The 26,369-nt window shown below is 42.5% G+C and overlaps 1 protein-coding gene across 3 annotated transcripts in view; it reads right to left on the bottom strand.

The window, feature by feature from the left end:
• GTF3C1 (general transcription factor IIIC subunit 1) overlaps window positions 1-26,369 on the bottom strand; it is a 2,762,707-nt gene that overhangs the window by 1,386,533 nt on the left and 1,349,805 nt on the right. For all 3 annotated transcript variants that reach the window (XM_086940909.1, XM_086940911.1, XM_086940910.1), the window contains one exon: window positions 22,917-23,013. In XM_086940909.1, coding sequence (XP_086797035.1) covers window positions 22,917-23,013 — 97 coding nt within the window. The remainder of the gene's footprint in view (window positions 1-22,916; window positions 23,014-26,369) is intronic.

Here is a 26,369-nt window from a genome sequence, read left to right as displayed (position 1 = left end):
AGATAACAAATTGTTTTGCTGCATAACAAACTCTGGTGGTATAGTGGTAGGCTTTCTTGCTTCTTTCAAGATATGCATACAGTCTGGTGATAGATTCAAATATCCAAACTATAACTTCAGGAGCCAAATTGCTAAATTGAGTTCCTTTGGGTTTGGGTATCTGATTTCTCCATGGCTCTCTGTGAGGAGGCTGGAGTTGAGTTGCAGAGTTTGATGTGGAACTACTGACAGTTCTAACAGTGTGGTGAACCAAGGCTGGCGAGCCCATGTGGGGGCTATTAGAATCAGTGTGAGCAATGTTTGCCTGAGCTTCCAAACCAGAAACGGAAGGAGTGGGAGATGTGGAAAAGCGTAGGCAATATCCCTGACAAATTCATCCATATCTATTTGTGGGAATCCCCATTCTCTAAAGTATTAAAGGAGAACTTAAGGAGGAAGTTCCCACTAGTGTATTTGCGGTCTCCTTCTGCTGAGGAGGTCGGCAATCTGATTGTTTACCCCTGGGAGGTGTTCTGACAGGAGATTAATTCCGTGATGTATTGACCACCTCCAAATGGTCTTAGCGAGGCGTGACAGTTGGAGAGTGTTTGCCCCCCCTCCCCCAGTGTTGTATATAGTTGTTATGTTGTCCGTACGGACGAAGACAACTTTACCTATGAGGTGAGACTGAAAGGTTTATGAGCGCTATAAGTTCTAGATAGTTGATGTGAAGATGTTTGTGCTTGATGTCCCAGAGACCCTGAATTTAGTAATCTTGGAGATGGGCACCCCAACCTGATAGAGATGTGTCTGCTGTTGGCACGATATGTGGAACAGGGTCGATGAAGGGCCGCCCTTTTGATAAATTTTGTGGATTCCACCACTGGAGATAGAGACGGTGCTGTTGTCTACCAACACTAGATCTGTTGATTGACCCTGTGACCAATTCCACTGTCCTGCTAATAATTCTTGTAGGGGACGCATGTGTAGTCTCATATGAGGCATTATTGCTATGCATGACGCCATCATCCGTAGCAATTGCATGAAGGTTCTGGCTGGAAATTTTTGGTTGGCTTGAAACTGAAGTACCAGAGTTTGAATATTGTGAATTCTGGCTGCATTGGAAGAGGCTACAGCTTTTTGACTGTCAAGAGTTGCTCCCAGATAAGATTATGTCTGTGAAGGTTGCAGGTGAGACTCTGGTGCGTTTACCATGAAGCCAAACTGGTGAAGTATGTCTAGCGTGATCGAAGTGTGTCGTAGACACTGTTGGTGTGTGTTGGCTTTGATGAGACAGTCGTCTAAGAACGGGAAGACGTGGCTCTGTTGTCTTCTGAGATGAGCTGCCACTACTGCTAGACATTTGGTGAACACTCTTGGGACAGTAGGTACTCCAAATGGGAGTACTTTGAATTGGTAGCATTTGCCTGTACGTACTGGTTTAACACTGAGATCCAAAATGAATATTAAGGAGCCGTCCGTTTTGGAAATTAGAAAATATAGAGAATAAACCCCTGAACCTTGGTAGTGTACAGGAACTGGTTCTATGGCACACTTTTGTAGGAGGGGTTGCACCTCTTCAATGAGTAACTGTAAGTGATCGGACGACAGTTTGTTAGTGTGAGGTGGAATGTTTGGAGGATTGGCAGTAAGCTCAAGGCAATAAACATTTTGGATAATGTCGATCACCCATTTGTCTGTTGTTATGGATTGCCAAATGGGGAGAAACTGTTGAAGTCTTTCCCCAACAGGTGTTAAGTAATCGGGGGGGAAGTGTGGGCAAATCACTGTTAGTTAGGGGAATGGGTGCTACGCGCTGAGGCATTCTTACCCCTACCTTTGGATTTGTTTCCTCTATATCATCTTCTATAAAAAAAAAAAGCTCTAGAGGGAGAGGATTGGGCATCTATGAGCTTAGATTCTTTATCTGGGGGAGAAGCATCACCAGACGTTTGTGTATTAGCTCTTTTGCAAGAATTAGACACTACAAGAGAGTCAAGAGGCAGCTGACCTTTAATAAAGATAGGACCAGATGGCGAGGGTTTATATTTTTTATTGACTTTAGGAATCAAAATGCATGCTTGCACAGGGTCTTTGAAAATGTCATCTGCATGCCTCATCATGCCCTTCAGCATAGGGCGTGTCTGTTTTGACCGGTGTGTTGACCTAAGTGTCTCAACTAAAAAGGCTTCTTCTGATGACTCTTTATGTGACGCCACGCCATGGTACTCTGCTGCGCTAGCAATGAGTTCCTGATAAGCCACATTATTATCTGGTGGGCTAGGCTTTGCAGGTCAAAGGTCTGGGTCATGGTCTAATGGAGGGTCAATGGTGTAATCTTTCCATGGGTCTATAGGTAGATTAATATCTTCCAGATCAATATCTTCCTCTTCAGGCTGTTAAAGCTGAGCTCCCCAAGGTGTCATTTGTAAAGGATCAAATTGTGGAGAAGAGGGTGGAAGTGGAGAGGATGGTGGAGCAGGATAAACAGGGATGGTAGCCACATCTTTCTCCTTTGTTAAAGGAATCTTATAGTTAGAGTCCGCAGAGAGAAGCTTGCCTTTAACTGGCGATTTAGCATGAAAATGTTCTATATCAGAATTGATATAAATCTTTTGTTTGGGATCCAGTTTGGGATAAACAATGTCTAAATTAGAGTCAGAAGGTTCAAAGAAGCTCTCTTTTGATTTCAGCACCAAAGGTTTTGATGCTCCAAAGCATGCTTTTCGTTCGGTGTGGAGGATTTTGGCTCAGACCCAGCTTTGGGTTTCAAACTGCAATGTTTGGATCCAAAGAGGATTTCAGTCGACTCTGTCCTGAGTCGACAGGCTTGACTATCTGTTTCGGTGCTGAGCTGGAAGGCAGGCATCGGAAACCATCTCGGTACCGACCTTGGCCAGAAGGCAGAGGAAGTGCCAAAGCCTTATGAGTTTTGGGTATGGGCTTAAGGGGCAAGGGGTCATCGGTACAATTGGCACCCTGTCCCGGTGGCACGTCTTCAGACTCCATGTCTTATCTCGAGTTATGAATCTGGAACCGAGATGGCCTCTTCTTCTGCTGCTGCTGACGCTTCGACGTCTTCATGTTGGGATTCTTCACCTAAGATATTTGGACCAAAACGATTCACAAGAACCACAGTTGTCCTCCTTGTACTCCGGAGACAAGCACAAGTTACACACTTTATGCAAGTCTGTGCGAGGATAAATAGTATGGCACTGAGGACAGAATTTAAACAAAGTCTGTTCCATCGACAGAAGACTGGACCGACATGGTCAGGCCCGATGTCCGCCCACAAAGTTTTCGATCGAAATGAAGGATTTGTTGACCGAAACGATACGAGAAGTGGGAAACACGTATGAAACAATACTGTTGAGGGTAGAGTGGATTGCGCACCTAGGAAACCCAAAGACCTGTGTCGAACTGGAGCACAGCAATACACGTCCAAACCCGATTGCAGAAAAAAAGCTATCTAACAATGGAGTAGATGCCCATGCGCATTATCACCGAAAGGAGGAGTTACCTTACCTTGTGCCTGGAAAGACTTCTTCGAAAAAAAAACTTGCAAACATCCAGACCCAACACCAGATGGCAGGAGTAATCACAGCATGTGTATCTATAGCACACATGCCTCGAACAAAATGTTACATTTGGAAACGTTCTTTCTGCTGGATACTCTACCTGCAGAAACAGTACTCACCAGAAGGCCTGTTACTGAAAGTAAGTAACTTTCTTATGATGGGCAATTCTACCTGCACATTTCCTTACCTTGTAAATAGATTCCCCAAGCGATAGGGAGGTAGATTAAAGGCTAGTTATATCAAGAAATCCTGGAGGATTGACGAGCAAAGCATCCTTCTCTTTGTACTTCTGAGGTCAACCAGCAATGCTTTGCAAAAGATTTAAGAAAAGCCTAAATTGCTGCCTTACAACTTTCTGCCACGGGGACCCCTCTTACAAGAGCAGAGGTTGAAGACGTCACTCTCGTGAAATAAGCCCAGATGCCTTCGGGTGGTACCTTTTGGGTGTTGGGCTAGCATATTTGATGTGTTGCTGCACCTCTCTTTCTCCTCTGTGCAATGTGGGTGGAGGAAAGAAGGACGGAAGAGTGATGGATTGGCCCAAGTTAAAAGGGGTAAAGCCCTGGTTCTTAAAACCAGCTTGTCAGAAAGAAAGAAGTGAAGGGAGGCTTACTTAATGCCTGCAACTCCTTCACATGTCTCACTCATGTGATGGCAATAAGAAAAAATGATTTGAAAGTAAGCAGTTGCAACAGGCAACTGTGCAAAGGCTCAAAGAGAATGCATTCAGGTAACCCTATTCAATCTGAATGAATGAATGAATGAATGAATGATATTTATTGTTGGTTACTGAAAACCAATACATAAAACCAGAAATACAAAAGTCATCACATTACGAAAGTTAAAATCAAGAAAATTTCCAACAAATCAAGTTGTATAGTTACTCGAAGAATGCAGAGATGCCAAGGATAAGGTTTATGAGCCGGCTAAAGACTCTATAATCCGACCAGTAGAAGACATCAGCATTGCCCGTGCTTGGAAGATAAACTTCCCAAAGGTGGCCATGTGCATTACCGTGGACAGGGAGTAAAGGTGAAAGATCCCATCCTTTGCAGAGCGTAACCCAGAATGTCTAAGTAGTGGCCTAAGATAAAGACTGTGGGGCGACCGCTGGGCAGGGCAACAGAAGAGAAGATGTGCCAATGACTCCGGTTTATAGCTGCAGAGCCTGCATTCATGTGCTCCTGGGCTGGCCTTGCCACACAGGTATAATTCTTTAAAGGGGCAAAGGGTGTAATCTGTAAGCCAAGATTTTATGAAGGGCTGCACTTCCCACTGCCTGCGTGAGATGCTGTTTAGGGGTATGCAGGGTGTGCGGGAAACAGAGACTCATGCAGGTCTTTTCTTTTCCTCAGGGACTCCAGGTCCAATTCCCGTGACCGCGTACGTTGTTTTTTAATCACGTTTTTGATGGCAGAGTACGTAACATATTCAGGAATCCATGAGTCCATGGCAAGATTTAGATGGGCCTTAGCCACTTAGAGGGTGGCCAACCAAGGATTCCCTGGCTCTCTGAAAATGCATTTCAGGACTGCCTTCAGTGTGTTCTCTTGAGCCGCCGTTGTTAGAAAGTAATACTTGCTTAAGGCGGCCAGCTCTTCCAGGTTTTGCTGGTTGAGTGAGAACTCCAAGCGAACGAGGATGTTTCTGGTGCAACTTGGGAGATGGAAAAGTCTCTTATATGCCCTGCAATGAATTTTTTCTAATTCATAGCTCAGTTTACCCGGGAATGCCTGGAGGGCGTAGTTGAGTGCCGGCATGAGCTTGGCTTTAAGTACTCTATTGATGGCCGTAGTAGACGGACTGTATAAGGAGGCTTGCAGCTTGCATAGGTGATGGATTTACCTTTGGCCTGGATTGACTTAAGATGAGCACTTGGAAGCCCCGATTCCTGAAAACAGATGCCCAGGTAGATGTAGCGCTGTGTACTTTCCAGCAAAAGATTGCCTAGTCCACATTTCAAAAAAAAATTCCTTGGTTAATGCCTGAATATAATTACCTTTGATTTCGTTCGATTAGCTACAAGCCTGTTTTTATTGTTGTATACGGCAAGTGCCGTCAGCACCTTTTGCAGCCCCATTCTCGTGTGGTCCAATAGGACCAGGTCATCAGCATATTGCATAAAGTGTATTTTGCGCCCGCCAATCTTTGGGGTGGCCAGAGCAGCGCCAGTCAAGGCCTCTCTCCATGTCCGCTGTGTATAGGTTGAATAGTAATGGGGCTAGCACACACCCTTATTTTAGGCCTCTGTCTGTGTTGATCTTAGCAGAAGCATGGTCCCTTGAGAGTTTGATACGCACCCAAGTTTTTTGATACAGGGACTGTATCGCTCTTAGCAGCCCTGGATTAATGTTCCATTGGACCAGCGTGTGCCACAGAATCGCACAATCGGCCCCATCAAACGCCGCCGAGTAATCAATAAAGCAGGCGAAGAGGGGAAGACTTTTGCCTGACCGTGCGCGATGCGCCAGGAAAGAGAGAGCGATGATGTTATCAACTGTGGCTGACCCAGGTCTGAATCCGGTTTGGCAGAATGGAAGGATGCCAGCTGCACTTGACCAGTCTGCGAGGTCCCTCATGATGGCGCTAGCATAAGCTTTACCCTCAATATCCAACAAGGCAATCATGCGGTAATTAGCGGGTTCCGATTTTGGGCCTTTTTTATGAATAGGCTGTAAAAGCGAGCCTCTCCACGAATCTGGAACTTCCCCCAGGAGATGGGTCAGGTTTTTGGTCTAAAAGTCAATGTTTGCTTTGAACAGGTGCCCGGGAAGCCCATTAGGGCCCGGTGCGGCGTTTTGTCTAATGTTTTTTAAGATTTAGGAGACCAACGATTTTCCCGGTGGGGGTGTAATCTCGATGGTAGGATCAAGGTGGTCTCCAATAGGTGTAACATTTTGCATATTCGCGGGACCATCGTTAGTGTATAATGCTTTAACATGGGCGACCCAAATGGAAGCTTCAAGGGCATTTTCTCTATGATTTGGGCCTCGTCCCATGTTGCATATATAGTTCCAAAACTCCTGTGATTTTCTCGGGCTCAGCAAATCAAATATAATTAACCATTGTGCTTCATAATGGGCACGTTTTGCAGCCCATACCTTTTTAGCATGACTTTTTTTTAGCTTTTTGTAATGGATTCTTATTTTGTTTTGTCCCACTTTTATGGAACCGTTTGCGTTCTTTGTTTAGTGTTTTGGCACTTGTTTTGATTTCTATGTTAAAACCATATTTAGGGGGTGGGGGGTGGGGGGAGAACGCCTATGCAACACACTATTCTGATTCCCACAAAGAATCACCGCCAGGGTCTCTGATGTGGCATTCCAGCTGTCTATTGAGGCCATTTTTCTGTACACTCCATGGCCAGCCTGTCCACTGATTTGCCCAGCTATTAAATCTGTTTATGGTGGTTTTTTCCCATTTGATTCTTCTGGGCAGCTTTATTAATTCTTCTCCATCGGCCGCTCCGGTGTATTCAAGCTTGTGGCGTTGGTCCACAATGAGGTTCAGAGTGGCAGTTAAGGCAGCGTGATCGCTATCACTGCGCGGATGGACTGAAAAGTTTGACATCAAGTGTTGGAGTTTGCTGCTTAATATTATATAATCGACCGTGGTTTGGTTATTGAATGTGGGGCCGACCGTCTGCCCCGGACTGTTCTTTGTAAAGACTGAGTGGGCCGTCACCAGGTTATAGGATTTTAGTAGCTCATTTAGGGCGTCAGTGGCCCCTGCCTGGTGGCTGCGTGTGGTCGAAACCCCTATATTATGAATGTTAAAGTCGCCAAGAATGATACATTCAAATCCCGCAAATTGGAGCAGTAAGCACTCAATATGGTGTGTCAACATAGCCGGGTTAGATGAAGGCCCATGCGGGTTGTGGTAAATATTAATTAACAATATAGAAAAATTACTATTTGCCAGGCGACAACCTTTCAGAATGCCTGCCTGGAGGAAGTCCGGTAGGTTGGAGATTTCTGCAAATTCCAAATTTAGCCAATCTTCAGGCATGAATGTGGATGGTCTGGAGGTTGGTGTGCAGGACCAGTCCTGCAACTGCAAGAAGAGGTCTAGCCTTTTGAGACGGAGGAGGTTCAAGTTAAGGTGCATCAGGTCTACACAACACACCATTCCTGGTTAGTTTGTGGATATCAGAATGACTTGGGCACAAGCTAGGTGAATCTTCCTAAGGAATCAAGAGTGTAGGAGCAAACGTGAAGTGAAGAGTAAAGTTATGCTTCAAGTGAAACGTGTCCCCCAAATGCTCCCTGGAGGACATAGAATTTTGGGAAGTGAAAATTCTCTGGAATGGCAAATAAGTCCATCAGGGGAGTTCCCTAGAGGCTGGCAAGGTGTTGGACAACCAATGGACTTAGGACTGATCGGCAAGATGATGCTGACTGAGGCACTGCACTCACACATTGGGTACATGAGCTAGATGGCCGAAGTACTCAGTGTAACTGTAATCAAGAACAAGGATGAATCCTGAAATCTCTAGACTCTTGGGTTTATGAGTTTATATTTTACACAACAGCGTCCCCTAACCTGAAATTTGGAAAAACAAATGAAGTAGAATATCAGTCAATGCTTACTGATTAATTAAATGACAACAGCTGACATGTGGTAAGTGAAAACATTGCTTGGTGCTCATGCATGACACACAAGAGATGGAAAAATTAGTGGAAAGTGGACTATTGGGGAGAGGACCACAGTGTCAGTTTCTGTATGCATCTTGGACCTTGTTAAATCCTAGGCAAGTTGTACGGATGGGCCAAACTCCCGCATACATCCTACCCTGTGAAAACCAAACTAGACAATACTTTTGTTGACGGAAATGAACCTGCTCACACAGTTAAAAAATTGGGTTGATACAGAATTGCTTGATTCAGTAATACTCATTGTAACCATGGACCAGACTTTAAGGCAGAAACACATGTGAATATATTTTATTCTAATAAAATGGTTTTAGGTTGGCCATAGATCTATATTCATAAGTGCCAGTTTTTGTATGGAGATACTTTTAGTGAACATATTACTGAAAGCCATGATGTTGAGCAATACTTACATCTCAGACTGCCTTTCCTCCTTTCAGAGCTTCTCTATTTCCCAAAGAGTGCTCTAGGTATATGAAGAAAATCAAGTGAACACTTTTTTCCGAGTCAGATAAAAAAAAAAACTTTATTAAGAAACATTTGATTTATTTTGGGATATTTTTTATCCTTAGGTGGTGTGTGTATATATATATATATATATATTACCTACTGGCGGTCGCCAGTAGGTAGTTATAGTTAGGATTGTTTTCTATAGGATATCCACAACATTCTATTGGGAATAACTTTGGCGCCGGTTGAGGAATCTGCCTGCAATTTTCCTTAAATTTGCCTCGCTTCGCTCCGCTCCTTACCTGAAAGTTTGGGGGGGATTCGTCAAGCGGGGGCCGAGATAAAAGGGGGGTCCCAAAACGTGTTTTCCCCATGTTAATTTCCATAGGGCGGTTGGACTCACTTTTAGCCCGAACGGCTGAATGGATTTCCACAAAACTTGGCAAAATTGTAGGGACTGGTAGCCCGATGTGCCTTTGCTACGTCTCAAGATATGTGCTCCAGTGGATTTTGAGTAATTTAGGTTCAGAAATATATATATGTCTGGGCGGAGCCTAACCACACATCTGATTGGCTGTCAGCACTTCATCTAAGAAGTGTTGGCAGCCATCTTGGGACCAATATACATGATAGCACCTCATTAAAAAGCATTGTAGTTAATAGAGGGTTTTAGGACTTTAGTTACATTATAAATCATTTGTTGATGGTACCACACATTTTAGGAATTGTGGTGTGTTCTAAGGTGATTTTACCATGTGAAAACGCCTTCTGCTGTGATATCATGAAATATGATTGAAAGAAAACTAATATCTCATGATTTTCCCACAGTGGTTTGGAAGGCGATCTATAAGCTAAACTGAAAGCATATTTTCTGTGAATTCACATTATCTTTCTCAGTCATGTGAGAATGAAGTCTGACATTCTCAGTAAAACATGTACATCCAACAAGGACAGAGACTGTCAGTTGATTCCTTTGTGTTCAACTGCAGCCTCCTAGAGTGTTCTAAAGAACAACTAGAGCGCTAACAGTCCTACTTATTACAAAGGTATAGCACACCTGAAGCCATTGTGATGGGAATAAAGTGGTAACTCTTAAAACATTTAATTTAAAAAGGAACAAAATGAGGGGGTATATTATGCCATAGAAAGTATTATTAGTGCTTCAGAAAGAATAATTAGGGCACATTGAGTGACTTCTCAAATCCTCTTCTATTTCATTAAAAAATTCTGACATGCAGTCTCCCAAGATGGCCACCAGAGACAAAAGAGCCCAAATGTAGCCCAAATATCACCCAGATGTAGCCCACGTATAGCCCAATGACAGATTGTCCCAGAGTGTTCTAAAGAAAAAACTAGAGCGCTAACAGTCTTACTTATGACAAAAGTATGGCACACCAGAAGCCATCTTGATTGGAATGAAGTGGTAAGTCTGAAAACATTTAATTTAAAAAGGAACAAAATGAGTGGGTTAATTTTGCCATAGAAAGTATGATTAGTGCTTCAGAAAGAAAAATTAGGAGTGACTTCTCAAATCCTCTTCTATTTCATTAAAAGAATTCTGACATGCAGACTGAAACATGCACTTTGAATACCAGCAGCAGACTTCCCTGGTGAGCAGTAGCTTTACTACAGTGATCTAATGAGCAACTAGAGTGCTAACATTCAGAATTTATGGCAAATGTGTGACACATCTGAATGCCTTCTTGATGGAACCAAAGTAAAAAAGCATTGAAAATGCAATAGTTTGCGCCCTCGTTTAAGTTAAAGACATTCTGTTTGTAATGAGGTGGCTTTTTAGCTTTGCTTTTATTAGTGTTTTTTAAACTTTCATGTAAATAACATGCATCTGTATGCATATATGTATGCATGCATTTATATTTGTATTTATATAGATATACAGATTATATATGTTTATATATGTATGTATATATATATACATACATACACATACATATATATAAATGCATATGCATATATATGTGTATATGTGTGCGTGTAGAGAGGTAGAGGTGTAGAGGTGTAGAGGTAGAGGTGTAGAGGTAGAGAGGTAGAGGTAGAGAGGTAGAGGTAGAGAGGTAGCGGTAGAGAGGTAGAGACTAGTAGAGAGAAGTAGAGAGAGGTAGAGAGTAGAGTGAGTAAGAGTAGAGAGTGAGTAGTAGAGAGTAGTAGAGAGCAGTAGAGAGCGTAGCAGAGAGTGAGTAGTAGAGAGTAGTAGAGTGAATAGTAGAGTGAGTAGTAGAGAGTAAGTAGTAGAGTGAGTAGTAGAGAGCAGTAGAGTGCGTAGTAGAGAGTAGCAGAAAGTGAGTAGTAGAGTGAATAGTAGAGTGAGTAGTAGAGAGTGAGTAGCAGAGAGAATAGTAGAGAGTAGTAGAGAGTGAGTAGTAGAGTGAGTAGTAGAGACTAGTAGAGAGAGTAGTAGAGTGAGTAGTAGAGAGCAGTAGAGAGAGTAGTAGAGAGAGTAGTAGAGAGAGTAGTAGAGAGTGAGAAGTAGAGAGTGAGAACTAGAGTAGTAGTTAGTGAGTAGTAGAGAGAGTAGTAGTAGAGAGGAGTAGAGTAGTAGAGAATGAGTAGTAGAGAGTGAGTATTTGAGAGTAGTGGAGTAGGAGAGAGTAAGTAGTAAAGAGTAGTGGAGAATATTCCAAAGTTTGGCACAGCACCACTTGCACAATAAGTCCAATCAAATCATATCACTTAGAATCCTTATTGAAGCGCTGAATCTTGGTGTATATTCAAATGCTTTTATTTTCCTTAAGTTTATGTACCACAGCCAGCCGAAACGTTTCGTTCTGTACAACAGAACTTCTTCAGGGCGTTCTTATTTCCTTCAAGTTATGTCGGTATCCTGTTGTCTTATAACTAGATATTTCTTCCAAATGTTAGACGAACGTAAGTACATTCTTATTCAAAGTGACTAGGTATCAATTTTACCGACACAATTCGGGCAGACTTGAGTAATTTATAGCATCCTCAAAGTCAGTCTTTCAAAAATTCCAAAGTATAGGACATGATAATCCAAATCCAAATGTTTCTCAAGAAAAGTCATTTTCAATCGTTCGGAATATCGGTGTTTGGGCAGATATGACCCAGGGACCCCCAGTATGCAAGGGGAATTAGTCCCCCCTCTGCAAACGCGCCAGTGGCCTGCGTTGCAGAGAGGTGTAAAAAGGGGCATAACCTCATTACACTTCTGTGTAATGCAGCCCCCTGGCGCATACTGGAGGTTCCAGGTGGGCTAGTTGGCCCCCAGGGACCCTTAGAATGCAAGGGGAATTAGTTCCCCCCTCTTCAAACATGCACGGGGGCTGCGTTGCAGAGAGGTATAAAGAAGGTTGTGGCCTCATTACACCTCTCTGCAATGCAGCCCCCTGGTGCATACTGGAGGCTCCTGATGGGCTAGTTGGCCCCCAGGGACCCCCAGTATGCAAGGGGAATTAGTTCCCCCTCTGCAAACGTGGCAGGGGGCTGCGTTGCAGAGAGGTGTAACAAGGGGCATAGCCTCATTACACCTCTGCAATGCAGACCCCTGGCGCATACTGGAGGTTCCAGGTGGGCTAGTTGGCCCCCAGGGGCCCCCAGTATGCAAGAGGAACTAGTTCCCCCCTCTTCAAACATGCACGGGGGCTGCGTTGCAGAGAGGTGTAAAAAGGGGCATGGCTTCATTAAACCTCTCTGCAATGCAGTCCCTTGCGCATACTGGAGATTCCTGGTGGGCTTTCAGGTCTTATATAGTTAGGAATTAGCATTTAAAAAACCTATGAAATTCACTGAAAAAACCATAGGTTTCACACCAGTTATAGTTAGCTGGAAATTTTACTGACATAAAACCATTGAAATTCCCACGTTATAGTTAGTTGGACTCACTATAACTTGCGCGCCTGCAATGCACTGCTGATGACGTCACATATTACATCACTCATGACATGGTCAGTGACATCACTGATGACATCACTGATGACACTGTAGCAGGGTTTCCGTTCTCCCACAGAACTGTGCACAGAGATCTAGAACCTGGGTGAGTTAGGATGATCCAAAACTCACCTTTGTTTCAGAAATCCCCTTACCAAGCTAGCTACAGTGTCTCATCGGTAGTAGTAACTTACCAATGACTTAGACAATCCAGAACATGAACTTAGGGTACCTCAGGTATCGTGGAACACATGAACACTCTTTCGTTATATAATCATTCCAAACCGAAACTGGGAGGCAAAGAATACACGTGCAAGTTTGAAATGTTTATTTTTCAATGCAGCATTCTCAAACGCAGTATCTTGTATAATATCAACATACATATTATAAAAATCAGAGTCAGCAGCATAGTCACTAATCCATAGTAGGCAAAAGGTGATAGCATGTTATGATGCAAAAATCTATAGAATTCTGTATCACCTATATTTCGCGCACCCTAATTAGCATATTATATTATATCTAAGAAGGTCTCATCTGGGTTCTAGCAGGGCGGACCCATACCTCTAATTTCTCAGTAGGAGGAGATCACATCAACAGCTACCAGCTCTCTGCATGCGAAGCATCAAGTGTGTTGATTCATTCCCTGTAACTGTATCTTAAACCCGCGTAGAGCCCAATGTTGGCAGCAACATTATTTGTGTTATGTCTAACGTGGTGCGAGGATCAGGCCTTCAGCAACCTTGTGTTAGGTTATTCTTAGAGTGTGCCGTTCTCGGTGTACAGACAGTTGTACCAAGTGTACCAAGCACGACTGATACTAGAGCAATAACATATTATTCTCAAATAAATCACATCTTTCGTCTAGGTTTAAAGCTACAATAACAATTAGGTGTCGTGTGCAAACTCAAGCTGAAAGAAAGTATTGCGTTTAAACATTTAATAAGCTCATGCTAACTTAACACAATATATAGAAACGTAGTAACCATATGACAACACCATCCTTGTGACAGAGTGACAGACCTCCTTTCAGTGTAATGTAATCCTTGAAACACATATTCAAAAATAGAAACTAAAATTTTTAAAAAAATAGAGATACCCATACCAGTTACAACAACCAATTCAGTAATACCACCATCTATATACACACCCACCCATTCACCAACAGTTCTATATAGTCACTCATACATATATTCACTCATCATATGTAGTGAAACACCTATACATCCTGTTACACACCGACAGTCATCCAAAAGTTACTCACACACATAATCACACATGCAAATAAACTATTGAACATCCATTTATTTGCATATACAGCTATACACACACTACCACCTTACTTCTAAGGAAACTTACACATACGTACTCTCTTAAAAAATCACTTATAGAAACACATACTTATTTAAACAAGAACTCTTTCAATCTCACACTCTCACATATACTCACTTATATACATCAATACTCACATACTAGATTAAAACATATGTAGTTACTGATAAAGACACTAGTGAGACAGTCATTCACTCACTAACACACACATATACACACTCATCCACCCATACAGTCCTGCACATATGCTGTCTTCAAAACACATACAGTGAGTCAGTCATTGATGCATCTATGTGCTAAGTAACACCCCCACCAAACCATACAGACACTTATAATGATACTAAAAAAAAATCTAATAACCCATATACACACACACGTAGCTATTCACCAACCCATGCAGCCCCTTATACAAAGTGAAACACTGATACAAACATTTAAATATTTAAACAATACTCGCATATATATATTTATTCACTAAGATACACTTAATAGGCCAGTTAACCAATCAATTTTTTTTTTTAAAAACATCCATTAAGACACTTATTTAAACATGTATTATTCCATCGACCTTTACATATACATATATAAAACATTTATTTTTCAAGAAAGACACACATTCACTGGATGGTGTCATCAGTGATGTCATGAGTGATGTCACTGACCATGTCATGAGTGATGTAATATGTGACGTCATCAGCAGTGCATTGCAGGCGCGCAAGTTATAGTGAGTCCAACTAACTATAACGTTGGAATTTCTATGGTTTTATGTCAGTAAAATTTCCAGCTAACTATAACTGGTGTCAAACCTATGGTTTTTTCAGTGAATATATATATACACATATAAACATACACACACATACAACTCTTTAGATGTTAGATGTTCTATTCTGTCAGACCATCCACAGTGAATTTAGGCAAGGGAAATTATTCACTGGAATTTCAAAAAGGTTTTTATGAAAGCTCAGTTTAACCCTACAGAAAGCCCAGTTAAGACCTCAGAAAAAAGGTACACAGTCTTTAGGCAAAATATCATTAACACTACAAATGACTACATTTCTGTTGATATTTCTGTAATTTCTTTTTGTAGGTTATAATAATGTTCATTTATTTCTGTCATTTTAGGTTCTATTCCCCAGCATCTTCATCTTGTGAAGCAGGGTGAGAGAGATCCACTGTCATTTTAGAGATGGTGTTTCAAAGTCAATCTAGCCCAATGGAGATAAATCGGGATATAATTTGGACAAAAGCTGCATACTTTAAGGTAAAAGATGCAACTTTGTATGGGAGCTAGTTTATTTTTTATTTTTAGGGTAAGGGGTCATATCAGGGGGTTTGTGACATTTACTTCTATAGATGACATGTAGAAATCAAGTCTTTTCTCTCTCCAGGTCTTTTCCGAGGCCCTCCTCAGAAAATTAAGAAAAGAGAGTAACTCACTGAAAGTTCAAGGCTGCTGTTACTATAGATCACTATATCTTTATGAATGTTACCCAGTTAAGGTTTCGAACGAAAGCTACACATTTTTCAGAAATAAAGCCCAGTGTGAGGATTGTGGCGTATTATACGGTATGGTTGTGCGACCTTACTGTGTAATACACTCGCAAAACCTGTCTTGGGTCGAGTCAGGCTCATTTGTAAAACCTTAAGCTCAACCCTGGGTAGCTAAGACTTCAACCAGCAAGGCTAAACCAAAGGAATTGGTGTAAATCATTCAACAGTGAAATAAGAAAGTCAAACAACATGAAAAATATCCGACACCTATAAGTAAAAATAGATCATGCGTTTATGAATTCTTAGAGTCCAAGATGAGCAGAACCCACCAGAGGGTTCTGAAGATACAGGTTTTTGAAGAAATCTTAAATCTCAGGTTAACCGCAAACAAGCATTGGTAACTGTGATGTATGTAAACTTTTGAAAAGTTTGCTAGAGTTTAGTTTGAAAACTCCGGCCCAACTTAGGTGACCAAATCTGACAGGGTGAGGGTCTGGAGACCATTAAGGAGTATGTAGCCAGTTACCTGCCCACCAAAGTGTTTTTCAGAACAGTTCCACACTTTACAGCACAGCCACCATAGACTTCAACCGAGTGGTGCTGATGCTGCAAATGCAGGAGACGGAAGATGATCAAGGATGCTCTAAATGCTGTACTGTTGACGAGATGCCTTTGCTGTTATTCCTCGGCCCACGGGTCAAGTGGTGAGGCGCCTTTGGCAACAGAGGTCGGGGTCCCTCAAAGTCCTCTTCAAGACAGTAGAAGGCCTGCTGCAGCTGGGCTACCAGTCTCTGTCCAGAGCTGTCCCAGCGATATCCTTTTGTGGAAGCTGATGTGCCTCTTGGGCGACCAATCCAGACTGAGGAAACACTCCCGGGTCTGGCAGGCTCAGTGCAACTTTTAACTGTCGAGGTTCGGTCTTTTCGGAAGCCCAACAGCAGTCAGCTGTGATTCTCCAGTAGTGGCTACTGACTAGCCGAGTTGGGCTACTTCAGTTTTGATGGCCCAGGTGCTGGTTCCTGAGGACAGACAACTGACCCTTGAATTCAGTCCTTTTGTCTGGGGCTTGGCAGTGACTTTTCCGCAAGTCAGGAGGCACAGGCACAGTCCTCTCTTCACTAGTCCATGGTGTGGCAAGTGCAGTACAGCAGATGGTGTAACCTCTTTTTTGCCAAGTCCCGGGGTCGGCAGGGCAGCGGGGAAGTCCTATGCACATTCACACTACTCCCCAGGAGGGCAGAAGGCTATCTGGTGGCCTCTGCACAAACTGGGTCACAGTGTCGGCACCTTTCTAAAAATTGCATTTGTATAATAGTGACATTAAATTCGACTTGGCCATCAAGTTGGATGTAATGCCATGTTTAATTGATACCTTAAAGTACCCATCTCAGTAGCCCCACTCAGAAGTTAGCCCGGCTGACTGGTCAGCCGGTAACCCTGTGTTAACCAATAGGTCTACTAACTCTCCCACAGGAAAACAATAATTTGGAAGTGTTTCTGTCAGGACATATATATAAAATACATATTCCACTTGATATACAATTCTCTGCCTTAGGGCTCGATAGACCTTCAATAGGGGAGATCTACATTTGAACTTTCATGTGAGGCTTGTTTGGAGCCCTGCACAGACTGTTAAACAGAGCATTTCCATCGAGGGGTAACATGGGTGCTAGATTCGAGTCTCGGCACGCGTGCTCAAACTCCTGCGATTCTGGGCAAAGCATTTAACTTTCCCGTGCCTAAACATTTTTTATTAATGTGTCCTTGTGTAATGTAACTCTGCGCTTCAAGACTTTCAGGTCGAGTTCGCGCTATATAAAGCAGTTTCTCAACTAACAATTTCTCCTCTCATTAACGTTCTAATTGCGCCACCGAGCTCCATACGAATGTGGTGTGCTGAGAGGGGCTGTGTAGGATTGGGTTTGCAGCTCTGCATGACATATGCTTTTTGTAACAGATTGCGTTGGGATAACCGGGACGCCTTGTATGGTTATTGTGAAAGACTGGGCGCTCTGTCGTCGTTGGTCCTAAGGGTTTTTCTATGCGGTGTTTTTTTGAAGAGTTGAACTGATAGGTTACGGTGTAGGGAAGGAGATGTGTGGGGTTTCTTTGACGAACAGCCTAACTACTTAGAACAGTGGGCATTACTGTGTGGGTGGTTTTCGAGGCGTTTGGTATGAGTACGTGCAGAGTGTTTGATGCTCTTGGTGTAGGTGTTATATGCGGAGGTTGTGAGATGGGAAGCAATATATACTTTCTATAGGTGGTGCCAATTTTTTATGTGGTTTTCTGTGCGGTGTTTTGGGTCTGATATGCAGGCCAGTGTTAATTGGTGAATAAGTTTTGGTGTATGTATGGGGAAGGTGAACCTCACTACTCGTCCGTGTACTCTTGAAAAGCATACAAGGGATGGCCCTTGAGGTGGTTTCTGTGTTTAATGAAGTAAGTCATAACTGCGGGGAGGGTGATATGTGGGTGTTTTGAACAGAGTGTTGTGCTCATTGTATGCTGGTTTGTGGGTGAAAACCAGTTAGGGTGGAAACCAATTGTTGGTTGCGGTTTTCGGCATCCTGGGAAGATTGAGGTGCATATAGTCGTGTTTATATGCGAAGGGAAGTGAGAATATGTATGGGCTGGGGTATGCAGAATTGAGTGCTGATGGTTCAAGGAGTATGTAAGGCTGGGGCGGATGAGATGATGTGCAGTCTTAGGGAGGGGGCGCGTGATTATCCTTGGAGTACATGGTGGTTAATGATGGCCTGTAGTGTGTTATTGAAGCTTTGTAATGGCTGTTTAATCACTCTCCTGCAATCCTTGCCTGCCCCTGCTGCTGCAGTAGAGGCACACGAAGAAACCGTACTTATAAAGGGTTTGGGAGCAGGGTGTGTAGCGTTTCACACACTGGCATCCAAGCAAGGAAGCGCACACGCAAGGAGGGAGTGAGAGCACATAGACATATTTTAATTGAAAAAGAGACTCATGCAAACTTTAAGCCGTATTGTAAAGTAGAATCAGAGAATCGTTTACATGAATCCAAACTGCAAGGACAAGCAGGGCAGCTTCAAATTGATCCAGCATGGAAATGCTAGCAACGGTGTGAATTTGTGTATTCAGAATCGTAAGGAGACCTTCAAGCTAATAGAGTACAATGTTCAGGAATCTCTTCAGGTGTCTTTAAAAGGAAATGTGACCATGTAGAATTGAGCAGAAACTCAGTGGGTCCAGGGAAACCATAACCTGAATCAAAGGGACACAGCCAGTTTTTCCTTCCTCCTGAGGTTAATGCTGGCAACACAGGACAAACAGTCCCGGTTAACATGCGCTATATAAATACAAACCTTTTTTCCTCCTCTATCCTCTGCTATCACTCCGAATCCAAATAACAGACTAACCTATCCACCTCTTAAAATGTACTTGCATGTTTCACTATACTAATTCAACACTAATCCTCCATGGGTCCTGTAGTGAAGTTCCTATATTCCCAATAGGCTCTGCGCATTGGAATAACAAACAGCAGTGTAGACGTAGGACTGAGGTCATCTAGGTCTCTACTGACTATGTTCGACTTAATTAGGTTTGCCAGCTAGCTCAGAGGTCACTAGAAACTTTCTCGAATGAACAGGGAGGGGTTAACTTCCCTGATTAGACACGAAGGGATTCGTTTCTGACAACCGCATAAACATGACAACTTTGCTCCCTCAGAATAAAGAGTATATCTCTAGAGTTGTGTGAAAACAATAGACAGCTATTTCACTCAGTCAATCGTGCATGCTTACTTTCACCAGAGTGCAGGGAAATAGAGAGACGGGCGTTTTCAATAAAAGTTGTTATTTATTGAGCAGTCTTCTTTCTCATGCAAGAGAAATGAATTGCCACAATTGCAATACTTATCATGAAGTAAAGTGCGTACAGTAAAAGGAGTATTATAAAATAATTCTGTAAAAGCATTGATATGGTTTCTTAGCCATATGATACTTTAAAACGGATAAAATATATACATACATAAAAACATTGACTAACGTACTCAACTGGTGCTTCTAAGATACGCCTACCCCGGTGTACCTGACCTAAGCCTAATACGTGGGAAGGAGTAAGTAAGTTGCCGTTTTAAGTTAAGTTGGTTTTTGCCAAGAATCTAAATCAAGAATTCTCTTAAGGTTTTAATCAGCTCCGTACCTGGTTATAGAATGAAGGAGGTCTTGTATCTCGTTCTTAGGACTCAATCTCCCAGTCACCCGCAAGGGTGACTGGAAACACTGGAGCTGGATTTTCTCGGCAGGAGAAAAAGACAGCTTCTTTCCCAGTGCGTCAAATGAAAGGGACGGCTTCCTTTGGCTCTCGCATCAGCTGGGCTTCGGGCAAGTAGATAGCCGCTCTGCTCCCAACCACCGTGTGTTTGCTTAAGACAACGTTGGTATATTTATACATGAAATGCGCCGGGTTTTCACGTAAGGTTGGACATAAGATGTCACTAAGAACTGTCACTAAAAACTAGCAGTTCTTCAGGACTCTCAGGAGTTCTAGGACAAATCAAAACAAAAGCAGGGGGAATTCCCGGGCCGCTGGAGGTTTGGTTTGTTTAAAGAACGCGTTGTACGTTCTAGGAGTCCAGGGAAGTAGCCTTGCTGCATTTGGACCGCATTGGCAATGACTAAATATGGATATGATTCTTATGCCTTTAAAAGGATATGTATTGTTATAACCGCATAAGGGCATGAATCAGGAATATTTAAATAGGGTCCTAGATACATTCACAACAGTCCCAGAGTAGCGTGCTACTCGCCGAAAAAGCGCTTTGACGCCTAGTCAGGGGTAGTAAGCGCTATATAATTGCAATACAATACAATACATATACTGTTAAGTGAAGTGGAGGCCTTAGCCATTGGTGTAAATGGTAAAGTAGAACCAGCAGTTTTAACACTGCTCTTCCAGACTGCAGTGGCAGATGGGAAGCGCTTTGTACTTTGTCACATACAGGGTGGCACAATCAGTGCTGCAGCTATGTGTGGACACTCTGCCTTAAGACACTGGGTACCATATACTAGAGACTTATAAGTAAGTCCATCTCTTCCAATTTAGGGTAGCTAATTCCACATGTACTTTGTAAGGTGTTGGAACACTGGCAGTTCGGTCTGGTCTGTAGACCTCCGTGCAGTCAGAGTCGAAAAACAGGCAGCATTAGTCTAGAAAATGGGGGAGAACATGCAAAAAGAGGCATTTCTTTACAACCAGTTTGTGAGGAAGCTTAATTTCATTATTTTGGTAATGTTTCAAGTTTTTTACGGGTGAAACATAAAATATACATGTTTTCCATATTGTTACAGGTAATATTCTTCTAAACCACTATGGTGAAACAGCAAAAGAACAATGTACATGCATTTCAAAGTTCTTTATGTTGTCGATATAGGTTGGCAGATTGGATCTCTGGAAATACACTGTTCTCCTAGATTCTATACAAGATTTCCGATTGGTGTAATAATCAGTCTTGGATATAGCTGGTTGGGGGGCAGGTTTGTTTCTAACTTGCTGAAGACATGGAGCCTAAAAGTCAGTTCTCAGAGATACTATAGAAAAGTGTTTCCAGTCAGACCCAACATGACTTTCGCCATAACCTTTAATTACTTTGTTTACCACAATCTTCTCCTACAATTAGTTTCCTGGCACCAACCAAACGAGGTTTTGTGCAACATCACAAGAACATGGGTCACTATTGTGAGGTGAGTGGTCATATTTCTTTTCTGAATATTACCCAGAAAAAAACATCTGTAACAATCTTACCCCCCCCCCCCCCCAGCCTTTATATGACTAAACAAATCACTAAACCAGGGAGCAGCTGTCGGTCTTATCCTATTTCATGTCATGCATTTCAGCGGGCCAGTAATTCAACACTCCTAGAGGGGCTTTTAAACATTAATCAGTCAAAACAAGTCACAATACAATAACAAAGTGACTAAGTAAAAAACAGACAACTTCAGGAGTAGATTGTGTTGCTCTCTCGCACAAGAGTATTAGATATAAATGTTAACATATATAGACTCTATGAATAATATCAGAGTAAAAAAAAAATACAACAAATACGAACAGACTGATCTGGATCACAGAGTAAATTAAATGGGTGAAATTTACACTGGACTGCCTTCAGTGACAGCACACAAATGAGCTTGATAGAGCATTGTAATAAATGCAATTTATCAGATTGTGAGATCTGGTAGGATTGGAACCCATCTTCTGTCTCCTTACAGAGATATGAGTGATCTCTGGGTTGCAGTAACTCACTTCAAGCCGACATTCCTAGAAGCCTTGCATGGGAAAAGAGATCAAAAACGACAGTTTGGCAGATGTACTGGTGAGTGAAAACTAGGGGCGAAAGGAACTGCAGAGTAGCACTCCGCAAAATTCCTGGGATTTAGATAAAGACTCTGCAACATTCCGCGGGCAAGAAGAATTTGGCAGGGCACGCTGCTAGTGCAGATTTTTAGTGCCAGGATCATGTTCTGTGCTGTTAAAGCAGCACAAACGGCATAACATAGCACGCCAGAGGGTGGTTCTCCTTTCTGCCGCTTGAGTAGACTTTCAACTTGTGCAGCAGCTTTCTCAAAGCAAACGGTTGTGACCACCGGCATTGAGTAAGCTCGCTGGGAGGAGATCTAGCATCTGAAAATCTTGCTAGGGGATGCTAATTCTCACTCGCCAACTTGACATTGGCGAGGCGCGTGCAATAAACAACTTTGCCACGGGGTGGTTGAAGGAGTGTTGCCATAATGCGGAGTGGGCACAACTCTACAAACTCCACCGGCGGAGCGGAATTTTTCGCCTATCCCTTGTGACAACACTGTTGATCGGGGGAAAGAACACTGTAGATCATGCAAGAGGACTGTTGAAATGGAGATGGTGCTTATACCAAACACTATGGAAATGCACAATATGAGTGGAATTAGTGTAACGTTTGAAAGTGTTAATGTCAATTTCTGTGCTTATCATAATTTATTCTCAACAAAATTGGTAGGGGAGCCTCAATTACAATAATGTACATTATCACACCTCAAACAGAAAGACAAATCAAATATGATTACAAAATATTGCAGACAACAGAAATAGACCCCTCCAATGAAGCAATACCAGAAAATGAATACACTGATAAAGGAGCAATTGAAAAATACCTAACACAAGGAAGAGTAAACACGCATGTTTCCAGAGTATTTGGTAAAAACCTGGATGATAGAAAGTTTTTATTTTTCAATGCATTTCTACACAGCAGACATTGTATATTTTCTGAAAAAGTGTTGTAAATATCAAACACACCATGGCAGAAGTAGTTTGTAAACACAAACCCTGAATAAAATAATTTGTTTCAAGGTCCTACTAAACTTGATAAATAAGCCTCATGTCATGTAGCAAGCATATTGACCGATATAAATATAAAAATATATACTAGTGGGTAAAGTGTGTTACAAATCATATCAGTTTGTATTTACAAATAAATGATCAAACTTCAACGATGACCATAAAACAATGAAGACATCAATGATATTACCTGGTCTTTATCTTGAAACTTTTCAGTAGGTCCAAACTGTAGCAACCCCATGTAGCACAATCTTTGTAAATTCTCCAACAATGAAAAGATATATCTCCTGCAAGAAGGCTAGAATGAATTTCTGTAGTCATATCACATGAAAGCACAGGTGCACATACAGGTTTAAAACAATCCAAGATAACAAATTTGGCAAATAAACAGTAGCATTTACACTAATAAATTATGGATAGAATCAAAAGACATGTCTTTCAGAATGGCAGCTGATATGGTACCATTCATTGTGGCATTATCAGCATTGGGTGCAGTCTACACCTTTTCACACCCAAGGAGTTCATCCTGGAATGCGCAACTTTGGCCTTAAAAAAGAACTTCGTTGAATTTAAGGGGAGTTTATTCCTCCAGTCCACTGGAACTTCCATGGGCAGTACTTTTGCCCCTAGTGTGGCTGGGCTATATGTCCATGACTTTGAACACAAATACATCCAAGACGCCAACAAACCCTTTATCTCTTCAATAGGTCTCTGAAAGACATATCAATGAGGTGCTGATGGTTTGGCAAGGCTCAGGGGAGTCACTACAGGACTTCCTTCTCTGGATCAACACCCTGGACATCAATCTTAAGTTTACTCACACAGTTGATAAACATGAGGTCATATTCCTGGACGTGATAATCTCTATACAGAATGGTTACTTTGCTACTAAAACACACTATAAGCCCACAGCCAGGAACAACCTGTAGGGAGTTCACAAGCTTCCATCCGAGGGCTTTGCCAGAGAATCTCCCCTATGGGCAATTTCTGCGGCTTAGGAGAAATTGTAGCCACTTGGAGGACTTTCGGGATCAGTCTAATGACCTAACAGCTAAACTGAAAAACCTGGATTACCCTACAACGGTCCTGACTAAAGGCTATAAAAGAGCAAGGAACCAACCGAGGGAAGCGCTCCTTGAGGAGATCCCCAAGGTACAGAGCGAAATCCCTTTGACGTGTAACGACCTGTAGCTCAGCGTCCAACGCCGTGAAAAAACCCATCAATAAACACTGGCGTATCATTAACAGTAACAATAGAAATTGGGAACAACCACTGTTTTCTTTTAAACGAGGCCGTAGTCTTCGGGACACTCTGGTTAATACACACCCCAGAGAGACTGTAGCAAGAGGACTCCAATCTGTTACGGACACCCGGGGGCTACCAAAAGTAACGGGACATTATCCCTGTTCTAATTGCAGCATCTGCCACCTCACATCACACACAAAAACCTTGGATCTTGAACAGAATAAAGTGTGGACCCAGAGAGTACATACAAACCACAACTCCTCAAATGTGGTGCATCTAATAACGTGTCTTTGTGGGTTGCGTTATGTCGGAATGACTACACGTAAAGTAAAACTACGAATATGCGAACATCGAAGTAACATCAGATGTGGCTGTATAACTACCAAACTGAGCGAGCACTTTTTATAGAGTAACAACACTACCAATGACATGCGGTGGACGGTTATTGAGCAGGTGGACACCAAAAATAATACCAAAAAACTCTTTTTGAGAAAGAAAAAGGTGGGTGTACCGCCTTGGGACAAGCCTGCATGGCTTGAATGATAATATCCCCAGGGCTTCTGTGATACAGAATTAATCCCCTGACATATGTGAGTTTGTCATGTATGGTCCACATTTTTTGTTTCTGTTTTTTCCTTTGGTTTTGGGCTCGACTTTGTACATTCGAGTGAGCCCACCTTTGAACTATGTTGTGACTTCATTATCTTGATTATCTTACAATTGGAGCTATGCGCCACCGATTTATGCCCTGTGTCCAACGTGCTTTATAATGACGTTTCTCCTTGTAGATGGACACATGCCGCATCTACTTTTGATGCCACTCTATATTTCCCAGTGGGTTCCCCTTCCCCGCCTCATTGAATTGACTTTGGGGAGTGAGTGCTTATCTCTTCACTTTTTATATACATCGTTCCTCTGTCTCCCCTCATTGAGGCACAAACTGCTTTTACCCTTTATTTAACCATTGCGCTCCAACAACTAAGCGCCTTCTTTACCTTTCTGTATTGTCCCGTGACTTTTTGATTCTGATCGCAACCCACGTCCCTCACATCGCAATGATGTAATGATACTGCCGTGTTCTAGGAATGTTTATCGTTTCGCGTTGTCTGACACACCGTTTACTTCGGTCTCCATAACAACACGCGTCACATCGATGTATAGTCTACTCCTATTGGTGAGTCGAATACCTACGCTCTAACTTTGTACAGGATCGGCCAATGAGTTTGTAACATGGCCGAACCCTCCTTGACGCTTCTGGCGTTGGGGGCCTCAGTGATGGAACTCGCTTCCTACTGGATCTGGCTGTTGTTGGATGACGCTTTTCGCACCAACCACGCACATCCTAACAGCAGAGTTTTTCCCTCCGTCCTGGCCTTTATGAAGTCCGATCTCCGTGAGCAGGATGTTCTTTGGGGTCCGGCAAGAGAGGGCTCACGCAGGTTCCAAGCGGGTGCCTAGCGTACAGGGCGTGAGTACGGCGATCGGCAAATGAGTACATTTGTGTATCTGAGTTGTAAGACTCACCCCTCCATTTTTTTACCTCTTTATATTTCCAGGGTGTGCCATTTCGCTACCACCCCCCTCCCGAGACCCATGGTGCCCTGATCTTTTGCACCCATTGTAAGAGCGCATTTGTTCTAAGTTGTTCTTCTGCCCAACAGCACCAGTCAGCTTGGCTGACCATTCTCCATTTTTTGCACTTGTTAGCTAATAGCATTAGATTGGCATATCGACACCATTTGCCCGCGTTTTGCTTAACTTTAGCAACGCCATTTGGCTTGATAAAGGACGCTGGTCCTTTCTAAATGACTGGGATACTAAGATAATCCTGTATGTGCACGAGTTCACTTATTTTTGCCCTTGTGTTTTTGTTACGGTCATATGACCACCCCAAGAGCACCCCAGCATGTTATTACTACTCTTTGACAACCGATATGGGCATATTGAATTAATTTTCCTTGTCTCTCTTTGTCTCCTATCTGTTTGTCAATTTGTCTGTTTTATAGAATAAACTTGGTTCCACTCCAAAGTGACGGAATCCAAATACAGTGTTTTTAAACCTTTTTAACACTAGTAACTTCAGGCCAGGGTGGGCCTTAGCGCGCCCATACCACCGGTGTTCATCACTACACTACACTTCACGAATGACTAACTGCTCACACATAGGCAGAAACATGCTGACCACACTACAGGGATAAAACTGGACTTTTAATTTTGGTCCTTTATCCTACCCTTTTATTTTTATTTATGTCCAATTGGCAAAACTAATAAACAACTTTTTTGATACAATTTGGACATTTTTAACTCACTTATTTCACACTTCACCTACCACTGAAACCAGCTCCGCAGTAACCTGGTGTGGCAGCACACTACGGTGGCATTCGGCCACTCCTGGTG

This window comes from Lissotriton vulgaris, chromosome 10, assembly GCF_964263255.1.
Source record: "Lissotriton vulgaris chromosome 10, aLisVul1.2, whole genome shotgun sequence".
Classification (NCBI taxonomy): Eukaryota; Metazoa; Chordata; class Amphibia; order Caudata; family Salamandridae; genus Lissotriton; species Lissotriton vulgaris.
The sequence above is the reverse complement of the archived record's forward strand: the minus strand, read 5'-3'. Positions and strand labels throughout refer to the sequence as shown.